At 59.2% G+C, this 26612-nt stretch overlaps 1 protein-coding gene across 3 annotated transcripts; it reads left to right on the top strand.

Annotated features, from left to right (window-relative positions):
• Positions 1 to 26028, top strand: CTTN (cortactin). 3 transcript variants are annotated; one of them, XM_068978354.1, is made up of 18 exons: positions 1 to 77; positions 4058 to 4154; positions 6170 to 6256; positions 6393 to 6466; positions 8293 to 8422; positions 10744 to 10854; positions 11499 to 11553; positions 12335 to 12445; positions 14718 to 14828; positions 15363 to 15473; positions 16211 to 16321; positions 17684 to 17739; positions 19526 to 19595; positions 20239 to 20387; positions 21897 to 21986; positions 23390 to 23531; positions 24202 to 24273; positions 25024 to 26028. In XM_068978354.1, exons 3-18 carry the CDS (start codon positions 6170 to 6172, stop codon positions 25158 to 25160), a joined length of 1617 nt encoding a protein of 538 aa, XP_068834455.1. In that variant the 5' UTR covers positions 1 to 77; positions 4058 to 4154; the 3' UTR covers positions 25161 to 26028. The 3 variants fall into 3 exon arrangements, with proteins under 3 accessions (XP_068834455.1, XP_068834457.1, XP_068834456.1); XM_068978356.1 differs by lacking the exon at positions 12335 to 12445; XM_068978355.1 differs by lacking the exon at positions 16211 to 16321.
• Positions 26029 to 26612: the final 584 nt, after the last annotated feature.

Below are 26612 nucleotides of genomic sequence, written 5' to 3'. Positions count from 1 at the left end.
GAGCGGGGCGCCTGGGAGCTGCGGGCGCGGCGGAGGCTGGGCAGTGCCGAGCCGGAGCGGACCGACCCCAGGCGGCGGTGAGCGAGCTCGGCCTTCGCCGGGCGGGGGAGCGAGCGGGTTCCCCAGCTGCGGTCCCCGGGCGCAGCCAGGTCCCGAAACGGGAAGGAAGCGGCGGCCGCGGCGGTCTCGCCGCATTTCCGCCCGCGGTTTCGCGCGCGGGGGGAGCGCGGGCGAGGCTTCCCCGGGCTGGGGGGCCGAGGTCGGAGAAGGGGATGGGCGGGCCGGGGGCTGAGGGAAGGGGCCGGGGGCTGAGGGGAAGGGGCCGGGCCTGAGGGGAAGGGGCCGGGCCTGAGGGAAGTCCTGGGGAGAGGGATGAGGTCGGAGAAAGAGGGGCGGGCTGGGGGAAGGGGAAGGAGTCAGGGCCTGCAGTCCTGAGGGGGCTTGGGAGCAGGGTCCGGGGTCTGAGGAGGATGCCCGGCCTCCTGGGAGGAAGGGGCCAGAGGGTTGAGGGGGGCGTCTAGGATAGGAGAGGGGCGCTACAGGAGGGGTGCAGGACCTGGGGGTCGGGAGGAAGGGGCAGGGGGCCGGGGAGGGGAGAGGCCGGGCCCCGAGTGTTTAGGGGAAGGGGGACAAGGGTCCAGAGGGTCCTGGGAAGAGCGGGGACCGCCGGGGAGGGGGTCCAGGACCTGGAGGGTTAGGGGGAGGGGGCGGAGAGCCGAGAGGGTCTAGGGACAGAGAGGAGCCCTACCGGAACGGGGGGTCCCGGGCTCGGGAGGTCAGGGGGCGGAGGGCCGATGGGGAGGGGCCGGGGTCTCCCAACGGCAGGCCGGGCCGCTCGCTCCCCGCTCCTAGGCCCACACCTACGGGGAGACGTTGCAATCAGGTCAGTGGAAATGCAGCGACCGGCGCGGCAGCAGAGTTGAGCGGCTCTGGATTGGGAACAGCCCCTCCTCTGGGTGTGAGCTGGAAGTCACCTGGAAGGGAGTCACTCTCTTGCAAGCTTAGTGCTCCTGCGGAGGGTCTGGGGCGAAGGGGACAGGGCTTCCTTCCCGTGGGATCTGGCAGCGTCGGGCCCGGGGGAGCGGGGGTGAGGAACCCACTTCCCGCTGGACGGAGCTCTGAGGCGTCCCGCGCGAGTGCCCCGCTGGGCTCCGCGGTGACCTGGCTCCTGAGCTCCGTGGGGGCTTAACCCGCTGGGGCTGACCGCGTGATTCGCCCCGCCGCCCCGCTGGCCGGCGCTGGGCAGGGCCTGACGGCGGGTGAGTCACCGCGCTGGTGCCAGAGGCTGGCCCGCGCCTCTCGGGGTGGGAAGTATTCCCAGACCGAGGGAGGAGCGAGGAAGGGTGTGCGGGGTTGTCCTTTATGCTTCGCTTCGCACCCCCCTCAGTAACTGGCAGTGTGTCCCCAGGACCTGGTATTTGAAGCGTTTGGAGAGACAGATCTGTAGAAAACTTCACTTGGAGTCACTGGCGATTCAAATCTTTGGTCGGTACAGTGCAGCAGGGGCTGGGTAGGCGCACGGTTGAGAGAGACAGTTGGGAGCCCCGGGGTCTGCCCTGTGTTGCAGTGGGCCCCCTCCTGGGCCCTTGTCCATCAGGGGTCTCGTCTTTCACTGTGCAGGAGGCAGAGATGAGAGGGGAGTCCTCTGAGTAATGGTGGTGTGGAGAGTGGGCCTTGTGAGACCTGTTTCCTCTGCTACACTGGAGAGGGTGGACGAATGGACGGCTAACTCAGCGTGGTTTCATCACCTCAGAGAAACCTTACTGGGCTCCCTCACCCCCAACGCTAGGCAGCCGCTCGTCTAGTCTTTCTCTCTGCAGACTTAGCAGGTCTGGCCGCTCGTAGGAACAGGCCTGTGTGGTACACGGTCTCCGCTCGTAGGAACGGGCCTGTGTGGTACACGGTCTCCGCTCGTAGGAACGGGCCTGTGTAGTACACGGTCCCCTGTGTCCGGCTTCTTTCATTCAGTGTGGGGGTTTCAGAGTCCTTCATGTTTCGGTGGCTGTCAGCACTTCACTCCTTTTGCCTTCAGATATTAGTCAACATTCCATTGAGGGGATAGACCACCTGCTGCGTATCACACGGATACTGGGTTATTTCCACTTTGGGCTGTTAGGAGTGATGCTGTGTGAATAAGCTTTCTATATACCTGGGAGTGGAGTTGCTGGGATATATGGCACCTCTGTGTTTAACCTTTTGAAGAACTGCCAGATTCTTTCATTTTACATTTCCACCAGCAGCATAAGAGCCTTCTGATTTCTGCACACCCTCACCAAACTTGTTTATTTTTTGGAGGGCGGCCGCCTTAGAATGTGTGGAATGGTATCTCAGGTCGACTTTGATATACTTTCCCTTGATGGTTAGTGAGACTGTCTTTTCACAAGCTTATCAGCCATTTGTATGTCTTTGGAGAAATGTCTGTTCAGATCCTTTCACCGTTTAAAAATGTGGCTAATTGTCCTGTGTATTATTGACTTATAAGAGTTCTATATCTGTTCTGGATAGATGAATTGAAAACAGTGTCTCTCGTTCTGTAAATTGTCTTCACTTTGATGGGTGTCTTTTGAAGCAAAAAGTTTAAAATTTTTGTCCCAATTTATTTTTTTCTGTTTCCACTTGTGCTTTTGGTGTCATATCTAAGGTCTGTTGTCAAGTTCAAGGTGATGAGAATCTATACTTGTTTTTTTCTAAGAATTCAGTAGTTTTAGTTCAGACACTTAGGTTTTTTGATTCATTTTTTTTCCAGTTAATTACTGTGTGTGGTGTGAGGTAGGGATCCAGAGGCATTATCTGTGGATCAAAAAAAGGCCTAGTTTTTCAAAGAGCTGTTTTCATGATTTTTTTTAATTAAAAATATTGAGAGGGAATAGATTATTATAGATTTTAGATTTCAGCCTATCACTAGCTGCCCTTGGGAAGATTTTCATAGATGTTGGATGATAACTGCGGTACCCAGAATGTACTAAGCAACCTACACAATTTAGGATTTCTAAAGGCACCATTGAGGAAGGCCAGCAGAGCATCTTCTGTCTGGTTGCTAATGCATGCCAGGCCACACGCCAGCACAGACGGTGTGTGCCTGTGACTGGTCTGTTCTGGGGAACAAGGGGACTCTAGCCACCTGTAATGTCTGCAGTGCCGAGTCTAGTCAGGGCTGCCCTGTGGCCTTAGCAGTGCCAAGTCTAGTCAGGGCTGCCCTGTGGTCTCAGGGAAGAGCTGCTGAGCTGGTGGGTTGCAGACTTGGAGTCTTGGTGTTATGAAGTAACCCTGCCCGTTCGTTAGAGACGCAGCTTGCTTTTCCTTTACTCCCCGAGTCACCGTTCTTCACGTTCTGATAGCTGTCACTGCTCTGAGTTCTGCACCAGCCATGTCACCCACCCTTTGGGGAGTGCTTCTCATGTGTGCCTACATACGTGAAAGTGTGAGAGTGCTAGCCACTCACTCACGTCCGGCTCTGTGACCCCGTGGACTGTAGCCCTCCAGGCTAATCTGTCCATGGAATTCTGTCTGCAAGAATATTGGAGTGGGTTGCCATTCCTTTTTCTGGGGAATCTTCCCCATCCAGGGATCGAACCTGGGTCTCCCACATTGCAGGTGGCTTCTTTACCGTCTGAGCTAACAGAGAAGACACACACACACACAGACACACACACACACACAGACACACACACACACACAGACACACACACACACAGAATTTTATTGCAGAATTAGGATGAACCAGAAATGGAAAGCTCTCAGGATTTTAGCAAACAGAAATATACGCTAGCAATTGAGGCATTGATGCTGTCTGCATTAAGAAGAAACTTCACACAGTTGTAAATCATTCGGAACTTTTTTATTTCCGGTAGTTTCTCACTGTGGCTAAAAGTCAGTTGAACTCTTTGGTTAGGGAAATGCAAATCTTCCCACCCTCTTTTCACATTTCTTTACAAAACCTTGTTATGTTGGGGAGGATTTCAGAGGTATTCTAAAAGGATCTCAGCGCACAAAGATTTGCCCAGGGTGCCTGTCAGCACATATCCTTCTGAGCTTTTCACTCTTAATCTTTTTACAGACAGAAGCTCTCCCCAATGCCTGGGAATTCCTCGTTGGATTACTGCGTCTTCAGCAGAGTTTTGTGAGAGTCTCGCGTCTGCACGTGGAGAAGAAAGGTTTGTGCACCGTGAGCGTGCTCATGGGCTCCACTGGGCTGGCAGGGAAACCCCTTTGACAAGGAAAGCAAGGGGTGTTCTCTCCCTGGGTTTGCAGAGATAGGGATGATAATTTTCTGGGAGGAAATTTTCTTATTTGAAAAATGAAGTCAGTTTTGGTGTTGCCTGTGGGCTAGAAAGTGGAGGGGATTCCGCATGACCTGGAGTGGAGGACCCCGGGCACCCCCAACCCTCTGGCAGCCCCGTGGCCCCTTCTTCCTGTTCCGTGGGGGTGGGGAGCCTGTGGCCACGATGCTGGGACGAGCCGGCCAGTGCTCACCTGCCCACGAGTGAGGCTGGCTTCCAGAGAGACGGGTGGAGAGCGGGCCCTGTGACTTCTGTGCCACCATTGTGGAGAAGCCACAGGCCAGGATGTGGCTTTCACCTTGGCCTTGGGTGGGGAGTGGGTCTCGTTGGAGACCCCGTCCTTCTGCATGACTGGCCGTCCCCTCACTGGCTGAGGAGACCACTAGGCAACTGGAGTCCTGTGGGTGGGCGGCCCCTTCTCAGGCCAGTGTGGTGCCACGGGCAGTCTTGACTCAGGGAGGCAGAGGCTTCGGGCAGAGCGTTTGGCTTTCAGGCAGCTGTGTCTCCATCTGTGAATGGGCACGCTGGTTGTGCCCGGCGCGGCTGAGCCTGGTCTGTCGGCTCTCGAAGATTGTGTCCAAAGCAGTTTGCGTCAGGGCGCTCCCTGCCTTGCTTCACCTAGTCAGAGGGGAGCAAGGCTGCCGGTGGGACAGTGTCCAGGGGACTGTGTTGGTCCTGCCCACCTGGTGGCGCATGCTTCCCTGCCGAGGTGACTTGGCAGGACTCCAGTCTGGGAATCTGAGAGCTGTGCCCCTCGACCCGCACCTGCCACCACCTTGGACTTGTGACCTCGCAGAGCCGGGGTGCAGGTGGACCCGGCTGGCGGGTCTCAGGCCTGTGAGGGGCCCCTGTCCTGTCTGGGTCCACACAGAGCACAGGGCGTGTGGCCCCACCACGCGCGACGGGCAGTGTCCTCAGCTCAGACCCCAGGGTGCCGGCTTCTGGTTGCGTGAAAACAAGCCCTCAGTCACTTCCTGGCCTGTGAGCAGTTTTATGGGGATTTCTGGGGAGAACAAAACCATTTTTCTCGTCGCTTTCTTTTGAAGTCCTGAAAGGCTAGATTTTGCCTTTGCAGTTACGGTGAGAGCAGCGTGGTTCGGCTGTGAGGCTGTGTCACTGTTCTCCGAGCCGATAGGTTAGAGTTTCAGGGCCTGCTGAGGAGGCAGGGCGGCCTGCCTCGGGGCTGCCCGACACAGAAGTTGGCATTCTGTGTGCCCTGTGTTTCCCCAAGCAGATGGCAAGGCAGCCCTTGGATGACTGAGTGACTTGTCAGAGTCTAAGTTAAGAAAATCATTGTTAGGTTTCCAGTAGTTATGTTTAAGTCAAAATGGATGCTTTAAAAAAAAATGGTGATAAAATAGAGCGGACTTTACAGCTGGCAACAGTGCATTCCCGTGTCGGACAACACTTGTCAGGAGGCTTAGTTGGGGAGGTTCCCGTTGAGTGAAGTAGTGCACGCGACTTTGTTTATTTTCCAGAAAATTTTCTCGAGTTGAACCCGGAATATTTCTTCTGTGCTTCTGCCCTTTGACTGCAGTGTTAGAGCTCTCACATTAGGTTTCTTTTGATCCTTCCGGTGGCATGGGGATTATGAGTGACCTTTCTTTAAAAAAAAAGAAAAAAAAAAATCTATTCGGCTGCACCAGGTCTTGGTCGTGGCCTGCAGGAATTTAGTTCCCTGACCGGGGATTGAACCTGGGCCCCCGGCATGGGGAGCTGGGGGGTCTTAGCTGCTGGACCCCTAGGGAAGTGCCACGAGTGGACCTCTTGAGCACGTCGCTCCCCGCCCTCCCTGTGCTGCCCAGGGTTTTGGGGTCCTGGGCAGAGCGTCTGTGGGCCCCTGGGCAGGGCTCTGCTGGCGGCTGTGACCCTCAGCGCTGCCCTTCCAGATGTGGAAAGCCTCGGCCGGCCACACCGTGTCCATCACCCCGGACGACGGGGGAGCCGACGACTGGGAGACCGACCCCGATTTCGTGGTAGGAGCCGCCAGTCTGCCCGCCTCTCCCGTCTCCTGAAGCGGATCCTCCCGGGTGTTTGGTTTGGTGGGCGGGTGGGGGCTGTTTCCACAGTCCAGGGTGTGGGGGTGTACTCGTTCTTTACTTTTCTTTTCAGAATGATGTAAGTGAAAAAGAGCAGAGATGGGGGGCCAAAACCGTGCAAGGATCTGGGCACCAGGAGCACATCAAGTAAGAGACGCTCTCGATCTTCGCGTGACAGGCCTTCGGGGCCGTGAGGGCTGAGGCGGGCCCGCTCCCCCTGGTTAGTGCCAGGGCCCGGCCTCTGCGCTGTCTGGCCCCTTGTAACTCACACAGGAGGCAAGGATGAGGCCTGGCGTGTATGTGTATGTGCATCTGTACAGACGTGCTCGGCGGTTTAACATTCTGATTGCCGGGGTGTCCTCGACTTTTAATTCTCCAGTGTGGTTTTTAAGTTTGTGGTTTTCGTCCAGGAACATAGTTACCTAAGCTGCTCTCTCTGCAGATGGGAGGTTTCTAAAGCATGGGTTGTCTTTGAAGACTGGATCAGGAACACCCCCTCCTTAATTTGTACGATTTTGTTGCAGTGTTACTCTGTTGTTTTCAGTTGGACACCCTGAGCTGAGTCCTGAACTTGTTCTCGGGAAGGTCGAGATAGGAGAGCTGCAAGAAGCAGGGATTGTTCTGACTTGGCCAGTCTTAACTCGCCACCTCTGGGGCAGCTTGTTTTCTTGTTGGGAGGCGTAGATAAAAGGGCCTTTGAGAATGCGCTCAGACTTTTATTTCCGGCTGCGCTGGCCTCAGTGCGGACGTGTGCTCCCCTGCCCTGGTTGTGGCTGCTTGGGTCGTTCACAGAGCGCTGGTCTTGGCTCTAGGATCTCTGCAGTGAAATGAAGCTCCTCTTGGCTGAGAAGGATTCAGCCGTTCATCCAGAAAAGTGGGTGAAATCTGCCCTACGGGCATTTTAGACACAAGTGTTCCTCCCTCCCTGACTTGCTGAGCCCGCCACCTCACAGCTCTTCGGAGAAGGGCCTGGGACCAGTCAGAGGAGCTGGTCCTGGGAGCTGCCTCGGGTTCCCTGCTCTGGGGTCAGGCTGACTGCTGACCTGGTTTTATCACCCAGGCCTCTTAGCCGTGCTATTCCCCGTGGTTTCAAAACACGCTGGAGAGGGCAGATTGGAGAGTTAAAGAACTCTCTCTGGTTAGGCAGCCTGTGGGTGGGTTAGAATTCAGAGAATACGCGAGGCAGGACTGCTGTCGGTGTCCTGAGGTCCCTCCAGCGGTGCTTGGGGGCTGGTCTTCTTCCCCACACGTCAGGGGCTCGGGAGGTGGCCAGGCTTGGTTGGTGTTCTAAGCCGCATGTCCGGGGTTGCCGTCCGGATGTGGAGATGTGGCTGTGGTGTGAGGTGGTGCTCGGCAGCCCTGGGTGACAGCTGCCCGGCCTGCCTGGTTCTGGCTGCATCTGTTGATCTGTCCCGCTGCTCCTAGCGCTTAAAGTGAAAGTGGCTTTTACATCTTAAGTTCTGAAAGCCTCTCTCTTCACCTTTAAATGGAAAGCCAGGGTGCTTCACATAGTGAGAAGCTGTCTGAATATTCCATATCTCTGGGCTCCTGGCCTAGGGTCTTCCAGGTGCACGCCTGTGGGCTTTGTCTCCTGTTTGCCTCTGGTGATGTTTACAGAGCTGGCTGTCCTGGGTCAGGGGTCTGGTGAACCCGAGGAGCTGTCTTCCACTTGGTGGAATGCCGTCTACATCATAGCCCAGCTTCTGTAGGGACTTGGAGATGACTCACTGTGTGTGTTCAGACTTGCTTTTTTTTCCCTATTAACCTGCATCTGACTCCGAGAACTGCTGGAGTTGAGGGCGGCCGGAGGTGCAGCGAAGTGAACACAAAGGAGGCCGAGCTGCAGAGCCACCGGGGAACAAAACCTTGTAGAATGCAGAGATGACGCCCTGTCTGTCCTCCCAGAAAGCACAGACGCGTGTCTTGGCAGTCTGTCTGACTGATTTGTTTGTCTTCCATCTCTTCCCTCCAAGCATCCACAAGCTGCGGGAGAATGTGTTTCAAGAACACCAGACCCTCAAGGAGAAGGAGCTGGAAACGGGACCCAAAGCCTCGCACGGCTACGGAGGGAAGTTTGGCGTGGAGCAGGACAGGATGGACAAGGTGAGTGCCGGCCCACGTGGTGTCAGGGTCCTGGCGTGTTTGACCTCACCTGGGTCAACAGGGTTGTCACTGAGCCCTCCCCCTCCATTGAAAAATTGGGAGTCCACTTGTTGAGGATGAGATTTGCCAGAAGTCACCCTTTTTCAATTGACCTTAGCTGAGAAGGGCTGCAGTTTTTGGAAGCTCTCTGCAGATTCTGAGTTGCTGGGGAGGGAGTGGTGTGCTGGGAAGCCTGGAGCTGGAGATGAGGTCTTCCCAAAGGCCGGCTCTGACCGGGATGGAGGCCCGCAGTCGGCCGGGATGCCACCTGGGTGTCGCCTGTGGTTCAGGCTGCAGCCTTAGTGGTTCCCATCTGCAACACAGAGCGGAGTTGCAGCGCCTGGCTTCACGTCCAGGCTGGAAAGGCAGCCGCCTGACTGCTGTCCTTCAGAGAAGACCCTGGCCGCCGGCATCAAGCCATGGCCCACCAGGCTGAGGACAGGCAGGTTTAAGGAGGTGGGGCTGAAGCTGGTAACAGAGCCACATCCTCTGCTGGTACTCGGAGAGGGGCTGGATCAGCTGGGGGCCGTGTCCACCCTGCAGAGAGGACAGTAGACCGGGGCAGGCATGCTGCGCGTGCAGTGACGTGGGCGCGTCTCCCAGGCTGGGCAACTTGAGGTGTCTGCCTTTGCGCTGTGCTGTGCCAGCTGGGGGCGGGTTCCTCTGTGATTCCATCCCGTGTCCCTCGTGCCCGGGTTGGACTCAGCCCGGAATGACAGGGCTGGTTGCACTCGTGGGCCAGTACCTGGTTGCGGGGGGTTCCCTACAACCAGAGTGTCACCCCTGCTCCCCACAGTGCTCTGCCTGGTGCTGACTGACTGATAAGAAGTAGGGTCTCGTCAGTGTGAGGCCAAGGCCAAGCTGGGGGAGAAAGCGGTTTTGATTAGGAAGGTGGGAGAGTTGCTGAGCCTTTGCTCTGGCGGTGTTTTGGGAACAGTTCTCTGACCTCTTAGTGATGAAGAGGCGCGCTGGGGGGTCCTGTGGGCATGTGCTGCCTCCCTGTTATCTTGTCGATGTTTTCTGGGTGGGACCCCTGAAGCTGCAGGTGGGTGGTCTCTGCCGCAGGTTTTCCGAGGCTGCGGGGCTCTGGATCAGCTGTTAGCTGTGGGCATCGGATCCCACTGGGAGGGAGAGAAAGTAGCAGCTCCGGACCGGAAAGTAAAGCCTGCTTTGCTCCCCGGCTGTGGAGGCGCGCGCTAAGCTGCCTGCAGAGCTGCAGCGCTGGTGGCGACCCCGTGGGGGTTGGACCCTGGACCCTGCCGCTGGAGTTCCAGATGAGCAAGCGGGAGAGGAGTCAGCAGTGCGCCGGCAGGCCCCTCGCTGGATTGTAGGAGCGCCAAGGTGGGGGTGGCTCCTGGGGAGGACCTGGGCCCTGCACTAGGTCACATGTCAGTCACCTGTCCTGTGTCCTCGGTGTCCACAAAGGTCCGTGACCCCTGTCCATTCTGCCGAGGGCGCCTGGAGCTGTACTCCGAGGGCCGGGCCTTGGCGACTGCAGCAGCACTGGGCTGCTCACACTTGGAGGCTGTAAATATTTTAGTTTCTTGGCCACCACAGGGTCTCGGGTGGCTCCTGAACTAGCTGTATTGTCTTGACACAAAGCTAGGCATAGATTTTCTGTAAATGAACAGATGTGGTATGTTCCAGAAAGCTTTATTTACAAAGAACCTTGGTGCTGGATGTGGGCCGCAGGCCTCGGCTTGCTGACTGCACGGTGGAAAGCTCGGGGTGGACTGCTCGGTCAGCATGTGGCCTTGAGAGGTCACCAGACCCGCTCCCCCTACTGGGGGTGGGGAGGCGGTGCCAGGCCCCGCTGCACACGAGGGCGGGCTGGCTGCGTGGCAGGTGTTGACGCTGACCGTGTGGTGTGCCTGAAGCATGTCCTCTGGGTTCCGGTTTGAGCCCTGATTCCTGGGTCACGTGCTTTGACAGTGTCGCACCTGAGGAGGGTGACCACTGCCGGCAGTCTTCTGGAAGCCGTCTCAGGAGTCGTTGGCAGGCTGCTGGCTCTGGTGCTGGTTGGGGCTTGGCCTCCTGGTTCTTCCTGCCCAGGCACCTCAGGAGGCCCACTGTGGCTGGGGTTCGGGCGAATTCTGGGGAGCCTGGTGTGGAGCGGGTTCAGGAACACCTGACTGGGGGCCCTGGCCTGGCGATGCCCCTGGAGTCACCACCCGTGAGCCAGCTTCCACGTGGAGCCGAAGTGCAGGCTGCCTCAGGGTTGGGGTGGGTCCAGGGTGGCGGTGCTGGTGGGCGACTGACGCTCCGCTTTGCCCCTGCTCCAGTCAGCCGTCGGCCACGAGTATCAGTCGAAGCTCTCCAAGCACTGCTCGCAGGTTGACTCCGTCCGGGGGTTTGGAGGCAAGTTCGGCGTCCAGGTGGACAGAGTGGACCAGGTGAGTGAGGCGTCGTGGGCAGTCGGCCCCACCTTGTAGATTGAGGTCGCTCCAGGTGTCCTCTGGGCGTCTCAGAGTGGCGCAGAGGTGCCTCGGACTGTGGGGATGCAAGGTGGGGGCCCCGAGCACAGGCTCCTGAGGCCCCTCCCGCCCCCACCTTCGCAGATGCCCTGAGATGATTGGCTGTTTAAGAGGCGAGAGGGTTTCCCGGTTGCTGTAGAAACCCCCATGTTGGTGTCTGCTTATCGAGTGGCCCTGAGATGGCCTTTGATGTGTCCCGGGGGACAGTGGGGACTCCCTGTCCCTGCCTGTGTCACAGTGACAGAGGGCCCCCCTCACACCCACCTCCAGGGCTGGGCTGAGCATCTGATGCTGTTCCTCTGGTCTGAGGCCCTGGCTCAGGGCCGGCAGCCCCCTCATTTTATGTCGTAGCATTGAGAACTGCCTCGCTCATTGGCTGGGGCGGCCCCCGGGCTTCAGTGTTTCAAGGTGTGCAAATTCAAAATACTGGTGCTTTGGGCATTAGTAGCTTAGTAAATTAAAAAATCAAAAAATACCAATAACATGGTTCGTGTCTTTTTAAAATGTCATGTGTTGTGGATCCCGACATTGAGATCTCCATCTTCTCTTTTCCGTGACTGCAGTCTGCCGTGGGCTTCGAGTACCAGGGGAAGACCGAGAAACACGCCTCGCAGAAAGGTGAGATGGGGAAGGTGCAGGAAGCCCCCCGCTTTTGAAGGGCAGGAGCCCGTCGTCCCTCGCGGCCTCATCCGGAGGGGCGGGACCCTGCCCTCCCCTCAGGCTCCTGTGGTGTGGCGGGGCCCCGTCGGGGGCGCGCTGGCCTGGCGTCTTGTGTCTCCTCATGGCCTCCCTCCTCTGAGCAGCATTGCCTCGGGCACAGTTCGCTCTTAAGCTTGGTCGGCAAAGCAGACTTTCCCCCTAGGATAGTGACCAGAGCTGTCTCGTTGCTGATGTTCGCACAGCGTGCGGGCTGTCTTGAGCACGGTGCTGGCTGGTCTTCATGAGCTCGCGCTCACTTGTGAGCCTTTTTTGAAATGAAAGTACATCACTTCCTCAGAGCACTCGAGGTGTTTTTTGCAAGCTTGTTTGCTTACGCCTCTTGCAGGGCATCCGATGACCAGGGAAGTAGCCGGCCTGGGAGCGCTCTAGGAGTCCACCCAGCCCAGGGTGTTGGCGGGCTCCGGTCTTTTCTAGAAAGACCCACATGGCCATGTCCCTTTTTTCATACGCTGAGCTTTGTTTGAATGGTTACTTTCCAAAGTGCACCGGTGGCTCACCTCTGCCCTCCAGCCGTCGGAAGGGGCCAGGCTGCAGGGACACGAGACGGCACGCGCGTCCCGTCTGATGGCGGGTGGCTCCTGGTGCTGCCTCACATGCACTTTTGTCTCCTGGGGCGCTGCTGCCCGGCGCTTCTCTCCCGCTTTTCACCAGTGGCATCTTGCCCACCCTGTCTCCCCAGACTACTCGAGCGGTTTCGGTGGCAAGTACGGCGTGCAGTCCGACCGCGTGGACAAGAGTGCCGTGGGCTTCGACTACCAGGGCGAGACGGAGAAGCACGGGTCGCAGAGAGGTGGGCGGGCGGGCGGCCGCTGCGCACCCCACTGACTGTCGGGCGCCCGCGGCCCCTCGTCGCTCGTGGGTTTACTGACACAAGCCAGGGAGCTCCCTCTCCCCGTGCCAGCTGCTTTATGTTTTACTTATACAACTGTCTTAACCTGAAGTGTTTGGACAGCCCTGCTCTTCCCTGGTCGGTGTGGGGGCTTGTCGTCATCTCGATGGCCACGCAGCCCCCCGCTGTATGGAGCCTGTGGTCCCTGAGCTGCTCCTCTCTGGAAGGTGGAGCTGAGCGTATCTCCACTTCTGGGTGTTAAGAATTGACTACCGTGAATATTCTTGTCTTTATGTCTTACGTACAAGAGTGATTATTTAAGATAAGTTCTAGCATTGGAATTGCTGAGTCAAAGGATGTTGAACTTAAAATTTTGCTGGATGCTGCCAGGTTGTCCTTAGCAGCCAGCCTGACCCTCCCTTCATCGAGGTGCCCTCTCTTGGAGGTCAGTTACAGCCCTCTGCCCGCTGAGGTGCGTGTGTATGGAGCTGGACGCACAGTCTCGACCCCTGCTGCAGAGGTGGGGATGGGCTGGTTCTCCTGGATGCTGTGTTTTATCTGGCCTGTGCATTCAGGTTTTGAATCACTGGCAACATAGAAACTGAGAGCTCACAAAGCCACCACTGGCAGCACCCGTGAGTGGGCGTCTCTCCGAGGGAGGGGCTGCTAAACCTGAGAGTGTTGCTTCCCATTTGCCCAGGGGCCTGCCTGTGCGGGAGCCGCCCCTCCCTGTGTTGGGAACACACCCGTCCGCCTTTGCCCTGTGTGCACATGCTCAGCAGGACCTGCTGTTGGACCCTGTTCATTCTGCCAGACTTTCTCCCCAGATGCCCTTGCAGAATAGCTCCGCCTCCAGGAAGCTGGGGAGCAGAGGCCGAAGCGCCTGGAGCAGCGCGGGCGTCCTTGGCAGCTCTGGGCCTACTCAGGCGGGGTTGAGTCCCCGCTCATGGGTCTGTGGTGGAGCCTGCTGTGTGTAAAACAGCTATGTAGTATTTATAGGCACTTAGCCTTGAGCGGAACTTGAGTTCCTGAAAAGGTGCTGCACGTTGATGCTGTTTCTTTGGAGGTGGCCCATCTCGTCTCTGCTGTAGTTGAGGAAGCAGGCTGACTTAGTGTTTGTTTTATTTTTGGCCGCCCTTCTTGCTCTGCGCAGGCTTTCTCTAGTTGCGGTGAACAGGGCCTATTCTTGGTGGCGGCTCACGGGCTTCTCGTCGCGGTGGCATATCCTGTTGGGGAGCGCGGGCTCTCGGCGCTCAGGCTTCAGTCGCAGCAGCGCGCAGGCTCGGTAGTCGTGCCGCACGGGCTTAACTGCCCTGCAGCGGGTGGGGTCTTCCCAGACCAGGGATTGAACCCTGCCCCCAGCATCGGTTTTGCCGGGACTGCCAAGAAAGTCCCTGCCTAGAGTGGCCTAAAAGCTTGCTCCTATTTCTCATCCTCGATTTCAGAAGCTTCCGTCAACTTGGTCTTCATGCCGTCTTTTGGACTCGAGGGATGCTGCGGTTACTCACTCGCTACACATGCTACTTGTTGGAGCTCTTCTGTGCATGTACATAATACTTCTAAGTGTTTTCCACATTTACAGTCTTAGGGTTAGCCTTAAAGCTTTTTTATTTTTTCAAGTATTTACTTATTTGACTGCTCTGGATCTTAGTTGCTGTATTTAGGATCTTTATTGCAACTTTTGGAATCTAGATCTCTGACCAGGGATTGCATCTGGGCTGCCTGCTGTGGGAGCGTGGAGTCTCAAGCCTCCGGACCCCCGGGGAGGTCCCGCCGGTGGTGGTGGTTCTTGCTGTTTAATTTGATCTATTCATTTTTGGCTGCACTGGGTCTCTGTTGCTGCGAGGACTTTGCTCTGGCTGCGGCAGGCAGGGGGCTGCTCCAGTTGCGATCGCGTGGGCCTCTCCGTGCAGTGGCTTCTGCTGCCGCAGAGCGCAGGCTCCAGGGCGTGTGGGCTCAGTCGCCGGAGGTTTCTGGACTCTGGAGCGTAGCCTCGGTAGCTGTGCTGCACAGGCTTAGTTGCTCTCACGTGTGAAATCTTCCCGGACCTGGAATCGAACCCATGTCTCCCGCAATGGCAGGCGGATTCTTGACCACGGAGCCACCAGGGAAGCCCCCTTGGTTTGTTTTTTGAACGGGATGGTAGACGTCCTTCCTTCCAGACTGCTGAGGTTCACAGCATGCTTGCTGTTCCTGCGGCTGGTGTGTGAATAGCGCTTTTTCTTGTTTGCAGATTACTCCAAAGGTTTCGGTGGCAAGTACGGCATCGACAAGGACAAGGTGGACAAGAGCGCCGTCGGCTTCGAGTACCAAGGCAAAACCGAGAAGCACGAGTCGCAGAAAGGTGGCCTCAGTTTAGCCCCTTGCCCAGCCGGCAGCTGTGAGTGTGCGGGTGGCAACCAGAACAGGCACGGAGAGCCGGAACACGACCCGGAGGCCTGAGGGCAGATGCGCTGTTAACATGGAACTTGAAAACAGCGCGTACAAACCAGCGCTGTTAACTTAGAGGCCCAGCCCTTGGCCACCTTGTAGCTCTGACACTTCAGCAAGTCGCCCGTCTGTGTGGGGGAGAGACCCCGTGGGCTCCGCAGTGCTGGTTGGGCCCAGTGCACGCCTTGGGTCTTCCTTTGTGGGGTCCCATCTGTGTTTATCCAGGAGACGCAGATTGTAGCTGAGGGTACTTTCTGGCCATGGTACGGGGAGGTCCTCTTAACAAAGCTCACTGGAAGTTTTACCAAAGGTCTGGAGCAAGCTCACACACAGGAGCAAGGACGGGTTGAGCAAGTTGTGTGTGTTTAACTTTGTGAAAAACGTGCTTTCTCCCCGTTAGGCAGGCTGCCTGTTAATCCTCGATTGTGGCCTTTTGTGTTGTCTGTAGACTACGTGAAAGGCTTTGGGGGGAAGTTCGGTGTGCAGACGGACAGACAGGACAAGTGTGCCCTCGGCTGGGACCACCAGGAGAAGCCCCAGCTGCACGAGTCCCAGAAAGGTGCGTTCCCCCGCGGCCTCCGGAGCTCGGCTTTGGTCACAGGCTCCTGTGCGCTGGGCCTCGCGGTACTTTGGTTGCACTGTGTCGTGTCTTCCCTGGGGGGCGGGGAGGGTCCCTCTGCTGCCCTCAGCTTTGAAAAGACCCCTCCGCCTGTAGTGATCCCCTGGGGGGTTGCGGTGAGGCCTCTGTGCCCTGGAGCCCCGGCTGCCGCTGCAGTTTCCCAGGGGCTGCTTCTGCCCACACGGGTGGCTGAAGGGGTGGCTCTGTGCTCCCAGCCAGGAGGCGGGCTGTGTCCCCCGGGAGAGTGGCTGCCAGAGCCTGGCTCGCACCCTCCCCAGGTGGCGGGTCCAGAGCGGGGCTGCCACAGGGCTGGGGACAGGCCATGTGTGTAACATGTCTCTTTCACGTGTGCAGAGACACATGCTCCTGTCTGCAGTGCAGGCAGGACCCTTGAGATGAAGCTCAGAGTCTGGCATGGCTCTTCCCAACCAGCTCACAGACAGGTCCTAGCCTGCTTTCAGGCCATGGCTGACCCGTTCAGATTTCATTTGTCCTTCAGCCTCTTGAGCCCCTTGTGACCATCGGTGATGCCAGGAGCTGGCTCTGGGGCTCCCTCACTCAGCAGGGCTCTCGTTTTCTCGAAGCAATGTGTTTGATTCCTGCAAACCTTCTACGATTTTAACCAAACTTGTTTCCTCTCTTGGTTGTTTTCTCCATGGTCACCTGTGGACTTTCAGATTATAAGACTGGTTTCGGAGGCAGATTTGGTGTTCAGTCCGAGAGGCAGGACTCCTGTGCTGTGGGGTTTGATTACAAGGAGAAACTGGCCAAGCACGGGTCCCAGCAAGGCACAGTTGCTTCCCAGCCCCACCCTCCCCTTCCTGTGCCCCCACTTAGCACAGACCTCAGGCTTGGCCTCTGGTCACCGCCGTCACCGCAGGGCTTGGCTCCCCCCCACTGCTCTGCAGAGCGGAACCCCCTGTGCACTCTCTTCCCCACTCACTTTCTTCTCACCTGTAACCTCTGGGGTGTGTGCTTGGTAAAAGGGAGCGTGAACTGCAGGTGACCGGTCTCTGGAGCGGGCGCCTGGCCTCCCTGGGCCTCCCCCGGCAGCTCTCGCTGTTGACACGGCTGCTGTGACTGGAATAAGCCACCTGCCTGCCTCTGAGGCTGGGAGAAAGGTGTTCGGTTGAGTGTGATTACTGGCCTTGGACCAGAGGGGCACAGGGCAGGCGTGTCCACATGGTTTTTGGGTCTCAATTGTTGGGGTGTTCTTTGGAGTTTTGTTTTTGATGACCCTGTCTGTGTGTAACTCCACAACAAATTAGACAGTAGATACAGGAAGCTGGAATCACAGAGGGTCTGGTGTGCGCTCAGGTCCAGGAAGCTGGAATCACAGGGGTTCTGGGTATGTGCTCACATACAGGAAGCTGGAATCACAGGAGAGTCTGGATGTGTGCTCAGGTACAGGAAGCTGGAATCACAGGAGAGTGTGGGTGTGTGCTCAGATACACAGGAGGGTCCGGGTGGTGCTCAGGTTCAGGAAGCTGGAATCCCAGGGGCCCTGGGTGGTGCTGGGAGTTGAGATGAAGACGTGCTGATGATCAGCACAGTTCTCTCAGGGCCAGACACGCAGTTGGCCGGGTGTTGTGTCCTGAGAGGCCCTCAGCCCGTGTCCAGGGAGGAGGCAGAGAATCACCTGGGGCTGACCCTGCACCCACATGGACGTGGCCTTGGCGCCTGTGGCGTTGACGCTACATGGTGCTGACGCTGCATGCCGCTGTGACGGTCTCGTGGGCCTGAGTGGCTGTGGCATAAGTGGGGCTAATAGACTTCCACGGGAGCTTCCTCTCTTTCAGAGGAACAAGCGAATCCGCACCCCAGAGCCTCTCCTAAAGCTGGTGGGGCAGGGTGGCAGCAGTGGGCAAGGCGGGTGGAGGCTGTGCTGGGAGGTGAGCCCTGCCTGCCACCGCGCCCGCCCCCTCGCCCCGGGAGCACGCGGAGCATGCCCACCGCTTCCTCGCCCTGCCCCGCTTGCCGCCGGGACCCCGGGTGGAGGCGCACCACCCCTCGGGCAGGGGCTCGTGGTGCCAGGCCCTTGCTTGCGTTGCTCCGGGCGCGCTTTCTGGGGTGCCCGCGCCTGCACGCCCCTGCTGTCGGCGGTCGCTGGTCCGCAGCCTGGGGCTGAGGGCCGTGCCGTCACGTTGCAGACTATTCCAGAGGCTTCGGCGGGAAGTACGGGGTGCAGAAGGACCGGATGGATAAGGTGAGTGCTTCTGCTCCCGGCTCGGTGTGTCAGGCCGAGGGCTGGGCTCGGCCACTGTTCCCTGGGTGGTCTTTGGCCTCTGGGGGCGTGCCTGGCACATCTTTGAAAAGCTCCCCAGGCTGGTGTGTGTCATCCCCGTGGCAGTGGGGGTAGCTGACCCAAGTGCTGGGCTTCCCTTCCAGTGTCCCTGGGTCCTCTCCTGGACTTGTGAGGCCGCACGGTGAGGCAGTCACGGTCCCTGTCGTAGAGCGGGGCTGGGGCCCGCGGCCAGGTGGCTGTTTGGGTTGAAAGTACTGAGCTTGCACCACGCTGGGAGCTGAGTCCCTTGGTCACTCTGGCCACCTCGTGGTGGCTGCGTCTTGGAGAAAGCGTCTCTGTCACTGCAGGGACTTGTGACAGTCCACCCAGAGCCAGCGTGACCACGAGGCTCCGCTCTTGGCTCTCCCAGGGGCGCCCTCCTGACCCGTCTGTGGGTCTCTGTCAGCCAGTTGCCAGCACATCAGATGGTCGGGGGTCTAGTCTAAACTCCAGCTGCATCAGAGGGGCAGACCTGCGAGCCGTGCGGGGCGGCCCCCACTGGGCACCTGTCGGTGCAGTGGCCGAAGGTTGCGGCTGCCCTGCCAGTGGGAGTCTGGACGACAGGGCCTGTGTCCACCGAGTTCCCCTCCCCCAGGCTCTTGGCTGACCCCTGGGGCCCTGTCCCTTGAGGGTGTGTGGCCCCAGGTGCGGGGCTCTGGTGGCGGGCGGTGTCCTGAGGAAGCAGAGCCGGCGCTCACTGATGCTGTGGGGCTGAGGGCCTGGAGATGGGGCACTGCGAGCGTGTGGGACACGGATGGGGTGTGAAGCCAGCAACCCCTGGCTGCAGGGTGGAGAGTGGGTCTCAGGGAACCTGACAGAGGTGGCATCGGTGGTCTGACCATGTGCTTCTAGCCGGGGCTGGGGTTAGGTGCTGATGCCCCTGGGTATAAGGGGTGAGGGGGACGGAGCTGGCAGGGCCTCCCACGTGGGTGTCGGGGCATCTGCTGGGCTGGGGACCTGGGAGGGCAGGCAGGGCTGGTGAGACAGCCTGGGCGGGCTGCCAGGCGGGGCAGGCAGTGCCAGTGCAGTGGGGGCCTGCAGAGTGTGCGGGCAGAGGCTGTGTCTGTGGGATGACGGCGAGAGAGGAGACCTGGAGGGTGCCTCGCAAGGCGGGGGGCGCCACCGAGACCATCCTGGGGGCAGGGGAGGCCGTGTTCTCTCCCCGCACAACAGAGGCCTCTGGGCTCCCGTGTAAACACTGGGTCTCCTCGGTGGTGAGCACTCAGGAGGAAGACATGGTGGGTTTATGGTTGTGAAGATGGGGTGTTGGTTTTTCTGCCCGTTCTGAGCAGTTTTCTCGAATTTGAGAAGAAGGTGCAGAGATTTCCCGTATGCTCCCCAGCACACACACCCCTTGCCGTGAACCTGGGTTGGACCTGCGTCTCAGGCCGCCCACTGCCGGGGGGCGTTGGGGCTCACCACTCTAGACCCCTGCGGTCTTCACTGCTCTATGAAACTCTTGGCCCTGCCGACGCCCCTGCGTGTGCGTCTCTTCTCTGACACTGATTCTGGGGTCGCCAGCCGGGGTGAGTTGGCACACTTTCTGTGTCTCTGTTAGTGTGCGGGCTGGTGGGTACGAGATCTCCAGGCCCGGGCTGGTTCCCCAGGAGGATCTGGGGCTGGCTTAGCGCCTGTGCAGGTTTAGCCCCTGTGCCGGCCGCAGGGGAGGGGACCTGGGCCCTCCTGACCCCGACTCGTGTCTCGGCAGACTGCCTCCACTTTTGAGGATGTTGCCGTGGTGTCCTCGTCTTACCAGAAGACTGTCCCTGTTGAAGCAGGTGAGTCCTGGCAACCCCCTGGCATCCCTGAGGGCTTTCCCAGGAGAAATTTCATGCCGTGCGGTGTTGCAGGGCGGTGCTGAGGGCGGGAGGAGGGTTGACAGGAGCCGGTGAAGCGTTAATGGAGAACCTGGTTGTCTGTGGGTTTGGGGGACGGCAGGTGGTTACCCATCGTAATCAAAATTCAGGGAGAACCATGTCCCAGGAAGTGTCAGGTCAGCCTGCATCTCACTAGGCGCAGGTGCTTCCCCAGAGGCCCCACGGCCCGTCCGCCGGGGTCCTCGAGGGGTGCCCGGCCGTCCCGTTTCGTCATAGGAGACATCATGGGGGTGGAGCTCAGTGTCAGTGCTTCTCACTGTCTGCTCGAGCGCCTCCCTAGGGGTGTATCTTCCTTGTGTCTGGTGGTAAAGGACACAGGGATGTTTGGAGCGTGAGAATGTTCCAGACGCAGGGCTCTGCGCCCACCTTCCCGCTGCACTTGCGGCAGACACAGCAGCGAAGGCTCGTTCCTGGCGGAGGCTGGGCTGGCAGCCAAGGGGGTGTGTCCCCACTCAGCCGGTGCCTGGGTCCCGGGGCAGGTCCCTCCGGCCGGCCTGGTGTGGGGGCGACGGCGGTGCTCTGGGTGAGTCTCTCCTTCCTCTAGTGAACAGCAAAACAAGTAACATCAGAGCGAACTTTGAAAACCTGGCGAAGGAGAAGGAACAGGAGGACCGGCGGAAGGCTGAGGCGGAGCGGGCGCAGAGGATGGCCCAGGAGCGGCAGGAGCAGGAGGCGGCCCGGCGGCAGCTGGACGTGAGTGCGGGCGGCGCTGGGGGCCGGGAGCCTGCGGGCCCTGGGCGCGGCTCGCCTGTCTCCAGTCTGTGGGGTTAGTGTAGACATGGGGCCTTCTCACACTGATGGTTTCAGCTGCACAGATGGCCCAAGCTCTTTTCCCCGGACATGGGACAGCTGACCCGCCTGACAGCCGTGCTGATCCAGCCCAGGGTGACTGCCCGCCTGTCCTGCCCTGTGCGGCGGGCCGCCTGCACGCCCTCGGCTGAGCTCACATCCACACATCTCCCTGGCAGTCTGTCCGCACGCATGCCCCTGGGGAGCCCGCCACCTCCTTGGGTGGAAGCTAGGGGACACAGGAGGAGTGCCCGTGAAGGAGCGGGCCTGCAGGCTCTTGCCTCTGTTGCTTCTGGAGCCCGGCTCTGCAGGTTGCTTTGTGATTCTTTGTAGACTTTTTCCACGAGGGAAAATAGAGATGGGAGCCATGAGAGGTGAGAAGGACGGGGCGGCCCTTCTCGTAAAACCCTTCTGGGTGGACTGATGTCCGATGGCTCTGTGCCAGTCTGTCACCCCCCAAGCCGGGTGGCTGGAGGTGGATCAGCTCAGGGAGCCGCGGCCATGTTCTTGCCCGGGCAGCGGGTGTGGAAGGGCAGAATCTGCAGTAATGGTTGTGGTGTCTTGTAGATCGTAAAGCTTTATTTAGACCCACAGACGTTGGTGGTTGGGGCTCTGAAGACCCCGTCGGGGGAGGGTGGGGGCGGAGGCAGGTGCTGTGCAGTGGCAGGGAGTGCTGGGCGGGGATTCCAGACGCCCTGACGCGCTTTGTCACACGTGATGAAGTCGGATAACCGCAAACTCATAATTACCTTATATCGTTCCTTAACTGCCAGGAACCGTAAAGCTCTCTCTCCTTCAGGTTTTTAGCTGGGCGTTTGTAAGTTTTCTTTGGTGTAGGCCCACCGTCCGAGGCAGTTTTCCTGCTAGTTTGGTCTCCTTTTTATGCAGCACCTTCCTCCTCTTAAGACTCGGGAGTGTAACTCCTGTGATCTGATCTGAAAGCTGCAGAAGAGTTGGGAGACTCGCGAGGTTTCTGGTGGTGGTTGCCCCCCTTTTTGCTTTTGAGGGTCTCTTGCAGTCCCTGCTGCCATGTCGCCTCTTGCTGCGTCCAGCCCCGTCCCACCGCCTCCCCCGAGTGAGCCCCCTCAGCCCAGCTTCGCTCCAGAGCAGGACGCGGACCGCGTGCGTTGCTGGGCAGGGGCCACGGGTTCCTGACCCCGGGTCTCGGGAGCGAGCGTGCCCCTGGGAAGGAACGTCTCTGTCTCCAGCCTTTCAAGGACACTCGCTGTGGGGTGGGGCGGAGGGGGGGGATGTTCCTCACGCGTGTTTCCAGAGCCTGGAGGAGTTGTGGCCATCTTGCTAGTGCAGACGACCTTGGCTTTGAAGCAGACATGCCCTTGAAGTCTCTGTGCTCCCATACTCTGCTTCTTCCTCCGGCAGCCTGAGGACGTGCTGACTGTGTGTGCGTTTTAGGAGCAGGCCCGGGCCCAGAAGCCCACGCCGCCCGCGTCCCCCGCGCCCCAGCCGGCTCAGGAGAGGCCACCGTCGAGTCCCGTCTACGAGGTTGGTGTTGTCATTCGGTTTGCCAGTGACTCTCTGACTCCCTGGAGACGCCCTTCCCAGCCCAGTGCCACAGGTCTCTCCCTGAGCTTGTCGCTGACCGAGAGCAGTCCCCCATGCGCGGGGTTCGCACCCCCTCGACTTCCCCTTGCCCCGCTGCGTCTCCTGACACCTGGGAGCCAGAAGTCTGCAGCCCTTTCCCTCCCTCTCTCTGCCACCACCCCTCAGCTCCCCTCTCCCTTTCTCCAGAGTCCTCTGTCCCTAGGACCTGCTCCTTTGATCCCTGGTCACTGAGCGACCTCCCTACCCCCCCGCCAAAGGCCCCTGTGGGCCCTCTCCCAGAGCAGCTCAGCCCCCACCATCCACACCCACTCCCCCGAGCTCGAGCTCTCTCTCTGCCCCAGGGTCCTGTTCACTCCCCCGTCTTCTATCATCACCTCAGACGTCACCTCTCAGTGGTGACTTGCTGTGTCCCAGGCGCACACACTGGCTTGACTCAGGAAACAGAGGGGTCGGGGGTTGGGAGAGCTGTGGGCTGGGCTGGCCTGGCGGGTGGGGTTTTATAACTGATCCCATGGATAGGGGCCCTGTGTAGGCCCCGCCACATGCCCTGCAGCCGGGCTAGCCTGCCTGAACCACTCGATGGGCGGGGGGCGCTGGTGGGGGAGGCCGCCCCCGCCTCACTGACCTGCTCAGGGTGACACCCCAGTGCAGCGGCTCCTTGCCCTCCGGTCTGTCCCCACTGCCTCCAGGGGGCACTGCCAGCAGGCTCTCGAGGGGCTCCTGTGTCTGGCTGAGGTGCAGCCCTCCTGCCTGCCCGCACCCTTGCCACCCTCTGGAAGACTGGGCCCCAACTTCTGGCCCTTCCTGGAGCTGCTCCACGCAGGCACCTTACTGCTCTGACCTGTGAGGGTGCCCCATGCGCACCCTGGCCGGGCTGGTGGTCGGCTTGGGGCTGTCAGCAGAGCGCCCTGTGCTCTTGTGCGTGGCTTGGCGGTCGCTCCCATGCCTCGCCTCCACAGCACTGGGGATGGCTCCGCCATGCGCGGGCCCGTCCACTCCAGCTGGAGGGCTGGGATGCCGCCCTGGAGCTGTCATCAGAGCCTCAGTGGGCTGGGGGCTCTGGGGGTTTGGGGTGCCTTGGCGGTCTGGGCCCGAAGGGGAGCAGGCCAGACCTGCCCCAGGAACGCGCGCGTCTCATGCCCAGCAGGTCCTCAGTGACGGCGGGACTCGGGGTCGGGAGAGAGGGGATCCTGGGGAGGGGCCCCGTCAGGACGCAGGCGCGCTCGTAGGACGTCAGCGGGTGACTCGCCTCCCCCCGCGTCTGTCCCGTGTCAGCCGGGCCTCTTGGGTTTCCACATGGCTCTGGGCAGTGGGGCCACGGGAACTTGCCCTTGACTCCCCAGGATGCGGTTCCGTTCCGGGCTGAGCCGAGCCCCAGCAGCGAGCCTGAGCAGGGCCGCAGCGTGGAGACCACGGGGTACCCGGAGGCCTACGTCTCGGAGGCCGTCTACGAGAGCACGGAGGCGCCGGGCCACTATCGAGCAGGTGCGGGGCCTCCTGCACCACGCCCCCTCCGCTGCTTGTCCTCTGCAAACTTCCCCTTTCCCACGGGCTGATCTGCCCCACCTCTGCGGTGGCCCAGCCCTGGGGGCTTCCAGGGAGACCTCTGCCCGTGCGGGGGCCACTGAGGTTGTGGAGGAGGGGCTCCTGCTGTTGTCTTCCCGAGGGGAAGCCCTGGTGTCTGGAGGTCACAAGGTGGAGGTCCCTGGCACCCTGAAGGTGGAGTGGGTGGATGAGCGTGGGGTTCCCTTTTGTATGTCTGGGCCCGTTTCCCCCTCGAGGAGTGACGTGGGAATCAGCACGAGAACCTGCCCAGGGCAGAGCGCTCACCTCCCCGCGCACGACGGCAGGGGATCAGCTATCTCCCGCTCGCCGTTCATTCGTTCACAGCACGGACGTTTCCTGACAATAGTGCTGGATATTTGAAATTTAAAAAATTATTCCCTGACAACTGTCCCAGTCTCAACCGAGATGATCCCTCTGTGGGTTCGCTCCTTGGGGCGGCTCCTCCTGTCGGTAGGAGGGGCAGGCAGCCCTCGGTGCCCTGGGGCCGCTGACTCCTGACTTGTTCCTCCCGGACCTTGGGAAGGGCTGTCTGCCAGGAGTAGGCCTGGAGCTCTGGTTCTGTCTCAGACTCGGCCCTGGTTTATTTTAGAGGAAGGTGCCTACGATGAATATGAAAACGACCTTGGAATCACTGCCATTGCCCTCTACGACTACCAGGCTGGTGAGAAACCGCTGGCGGGCCAGAAGGAGGGCTGGAGGGGTGCGGGACTGAGGGCTTCCAGCGACTCCTCTCTCGAGAGTTAGGACTCTCAGAACGCTATTTACAGTTTTTAAGAAGAATTTATATTTAAACAATTGCAGGGTTATAGAAAGGTTGCAGATACAAGGCAGGGAATTCTGTGTCTTCCTCAGTCCCATGCCGTCTGGTCTGGGTTAGGGGTTGTGTTTTGTGTGTGTGTGCTGAGTCTTTGGCTGTGCAGGCTTTCTCCGGTTGCCGGCAGTGGGGGCTACTTTTCGTCCTGGCGTGAGGCCTTCTCGTTGTCGTGGCCTCTCGTTGCAGAGAGTGGGCTCCAGGGCGCTCGGGCCTCAGGAGTTGCAGCTTGTGGGCTTCAGGAGTCGGGGCTTAGTTGTTTAGTTGTTCCATGGTGCGTGAAATCTTGAAGATAAGGTGTCCAACCCGCGTTGGCAGACAGTTGCCCACTGTGCCACCAGGGACATTCTAGCTTAGGGTTTTGTGTGAAGGGCTCTGTCGGGTCTCTGTAGCTGCTGTGTGCGTGCAGAGCCACCCTCACTGAGCAGCGGAGCCCGGGACCCCTCCATCCCTGTGGATCCTCCACCCCAGCACCCTGCACCCCCGCAGAGCCTCCGTGGGAGGCCGCCAGCTCGAGGGGCTGCTGGCGGGTCTTCCTCCTGGCGGTTGGCTGACCCGGAGACACTGAGGGTGACCACTGCTCTCTGGCCTCCTCCCCAGCGGGCGACGATGAGATCTCCTTCGACCCCGACGACATCATCACCAACATCGAGATGATTGATGACGGCTGGTGGCGTGGGCTGTGCAAGGGCAGGTACGGGCTCTTCCCCGCCAACTACGTGGAGCTGCGGCAGTAGGCGCCTCGCCCCCGCCTCGCCCCGCCATGGCCGCACCGGGCCTGGCGCCTCTTAGGGTGCGGAGGGGTGTGTGTGCTCCTGCTTTTTATTTAATACTTCTGCCGATGCTTTTGGAAATGTTTACGCCCCAGAACTTGCTAATATATTGTAATCATGTTCCTTGGAGGACCCGCTGATTGTTTTTATGCATTTAAGGTATTTTCTTTTTTTTGCCAAATCGACTGCGGCGTGGAGCCACTTTGGTGACCTTCAGTCCCGAGTGTGGGTTGTCCAGGACCACCCCTTGTGGTGGGGGCCTCGTCCCAGGGGGTTTGGAGAAAGAGGGAAGGGCCTGATGGGAAGTTCGCGTTGCGGGAAAGCTCTAGAAAGTACTGAAGCATTCTGGTCACGTGGAGGCGCTGCTCTTGCTGTGAAATCCTGCAGTGGTTGCTAGGTTTCGCAAAGCCCTGCCTTTCTCCTCTTGTCCTGTATGCTGCGGGAAGGCAGGTCCCTTCCCCCGGTGAACTGCAGAAACGCTTCCCATCAAGGGAGCTGTACTCTTTCTGCCAAAATAGCGTGTTAAAAGACAGCAAAATGTAATGGATCGACTTGCCTGAGAGTGTGAAGCGAGCAAGCGTGAGCTCTCCTGGGCTGCTGTGGGGAGCCCGTCCCCCGGGAGGGGCTGGGAGGCCTGCTCAGCACCCTCCTGAGTGACCATGAGGAACTGCTCGGGTGTTGGGACCTCAGTGGCCGCAAGGGACACATTTTCTTTCCTGAAGTGCATTAGCTTTACCGCAGCTAGGTTGGGTTTTATATGCAATCCTTGTATCTAAGTTTCTGTAGCACACCTCATAGGTATGGTTTTTTTAAATTAAATATTCAAAATAAACTTTTTTTGACCCACTTGCTGCCGAGTCACTCTACACGTGTTCTCTTTATTCTCCGGCGGGGCCCAGCCTGGCTATCAGCACCCAGCAGGATAGAGCCTGATGTTTATCAGCTCCTGGCCAACCAGGTTCCCTTTTGAAGAGGCACACTTCTTAAAAGGTACATTTTTTTAGGAGTTGAAATGTTTTAACTCTTGAATTGTCAATTATTTGCACAAGGATTCCATGCAAGATAGAAAATGCCATGTTTAAAACTCATTTCTGAATTATGGTTCTCAAAGTAAGTCAAGTGGGGGTTGCAGGGTAGCCAAAGGTATCGTCTTCCTGGGGCACAGTAGGGCCCATTCAGGAAGGAGGGTGGCCGGGCCTGGGGGTGGGGCACGGAAGGACGGGTTTGGGGAGAGTGTGGTGTGGCCGCGGGACCTGTTCCGATGCCACATCCTGGTCGCCCCGATCTGCCTGTGGTCCTGTCGGTTTCTGATTTGGAGACCCCAGTGGGGCAGGGACCCACTGTGCTCACCCAGCCCCCCAGTTTCCAAGGCAGGAGGCAGGTCTCCCCTTGTGGGAAACTCACGTGGCCACTGAG

The sequence above is a fragment of the Capricornis sumatraensis genome, chromosome 8 (assembly GCF_032405125.1).
Source record: "Capricornis sumatraensis isolate serow.1 chromosome 8, serow.2, whole genome shotgun sequence".
In the NCBI taxonomy this organism is placed as follows: domain Eukaryota; kingdom Metazoa; phylum Chordata; class Mammalia; order Artiodactyla; family Bovidae; genus Capricornis; species Capricornis sumatraensis.
The sequence above is the reverse complement of the archived record's forward strand: the minus strand, read 5'-3'. Positions and strand labels throughout refer to the sequence as shown.

Excerpts from the sequence above, each read along its gene's own strand:
- CTTN (XM_068978354.1), top strand. The coding sequence starts at position 6,170 with ATGTGGAAAGCCTCGGCCGGCCACACCGTGTCCATCACCCCGGACGAC. Across the intron at positions 6,257-6,392 it reads AGACCGACCCCGATTTCGTG|AATGATGTAAGTGAAAAAGA; the intron begins GTAGGAGCCGCC and ends TTTTCTTTTCAG. Across the intron at positions 21,987-23,389 it reads CGTCGAGTCCCGTCTACGAG|GATGCGGTTCCGTTCCGGGC; the intron begins GTTGGTGTTGTC and ends TTGACTCCCCAG.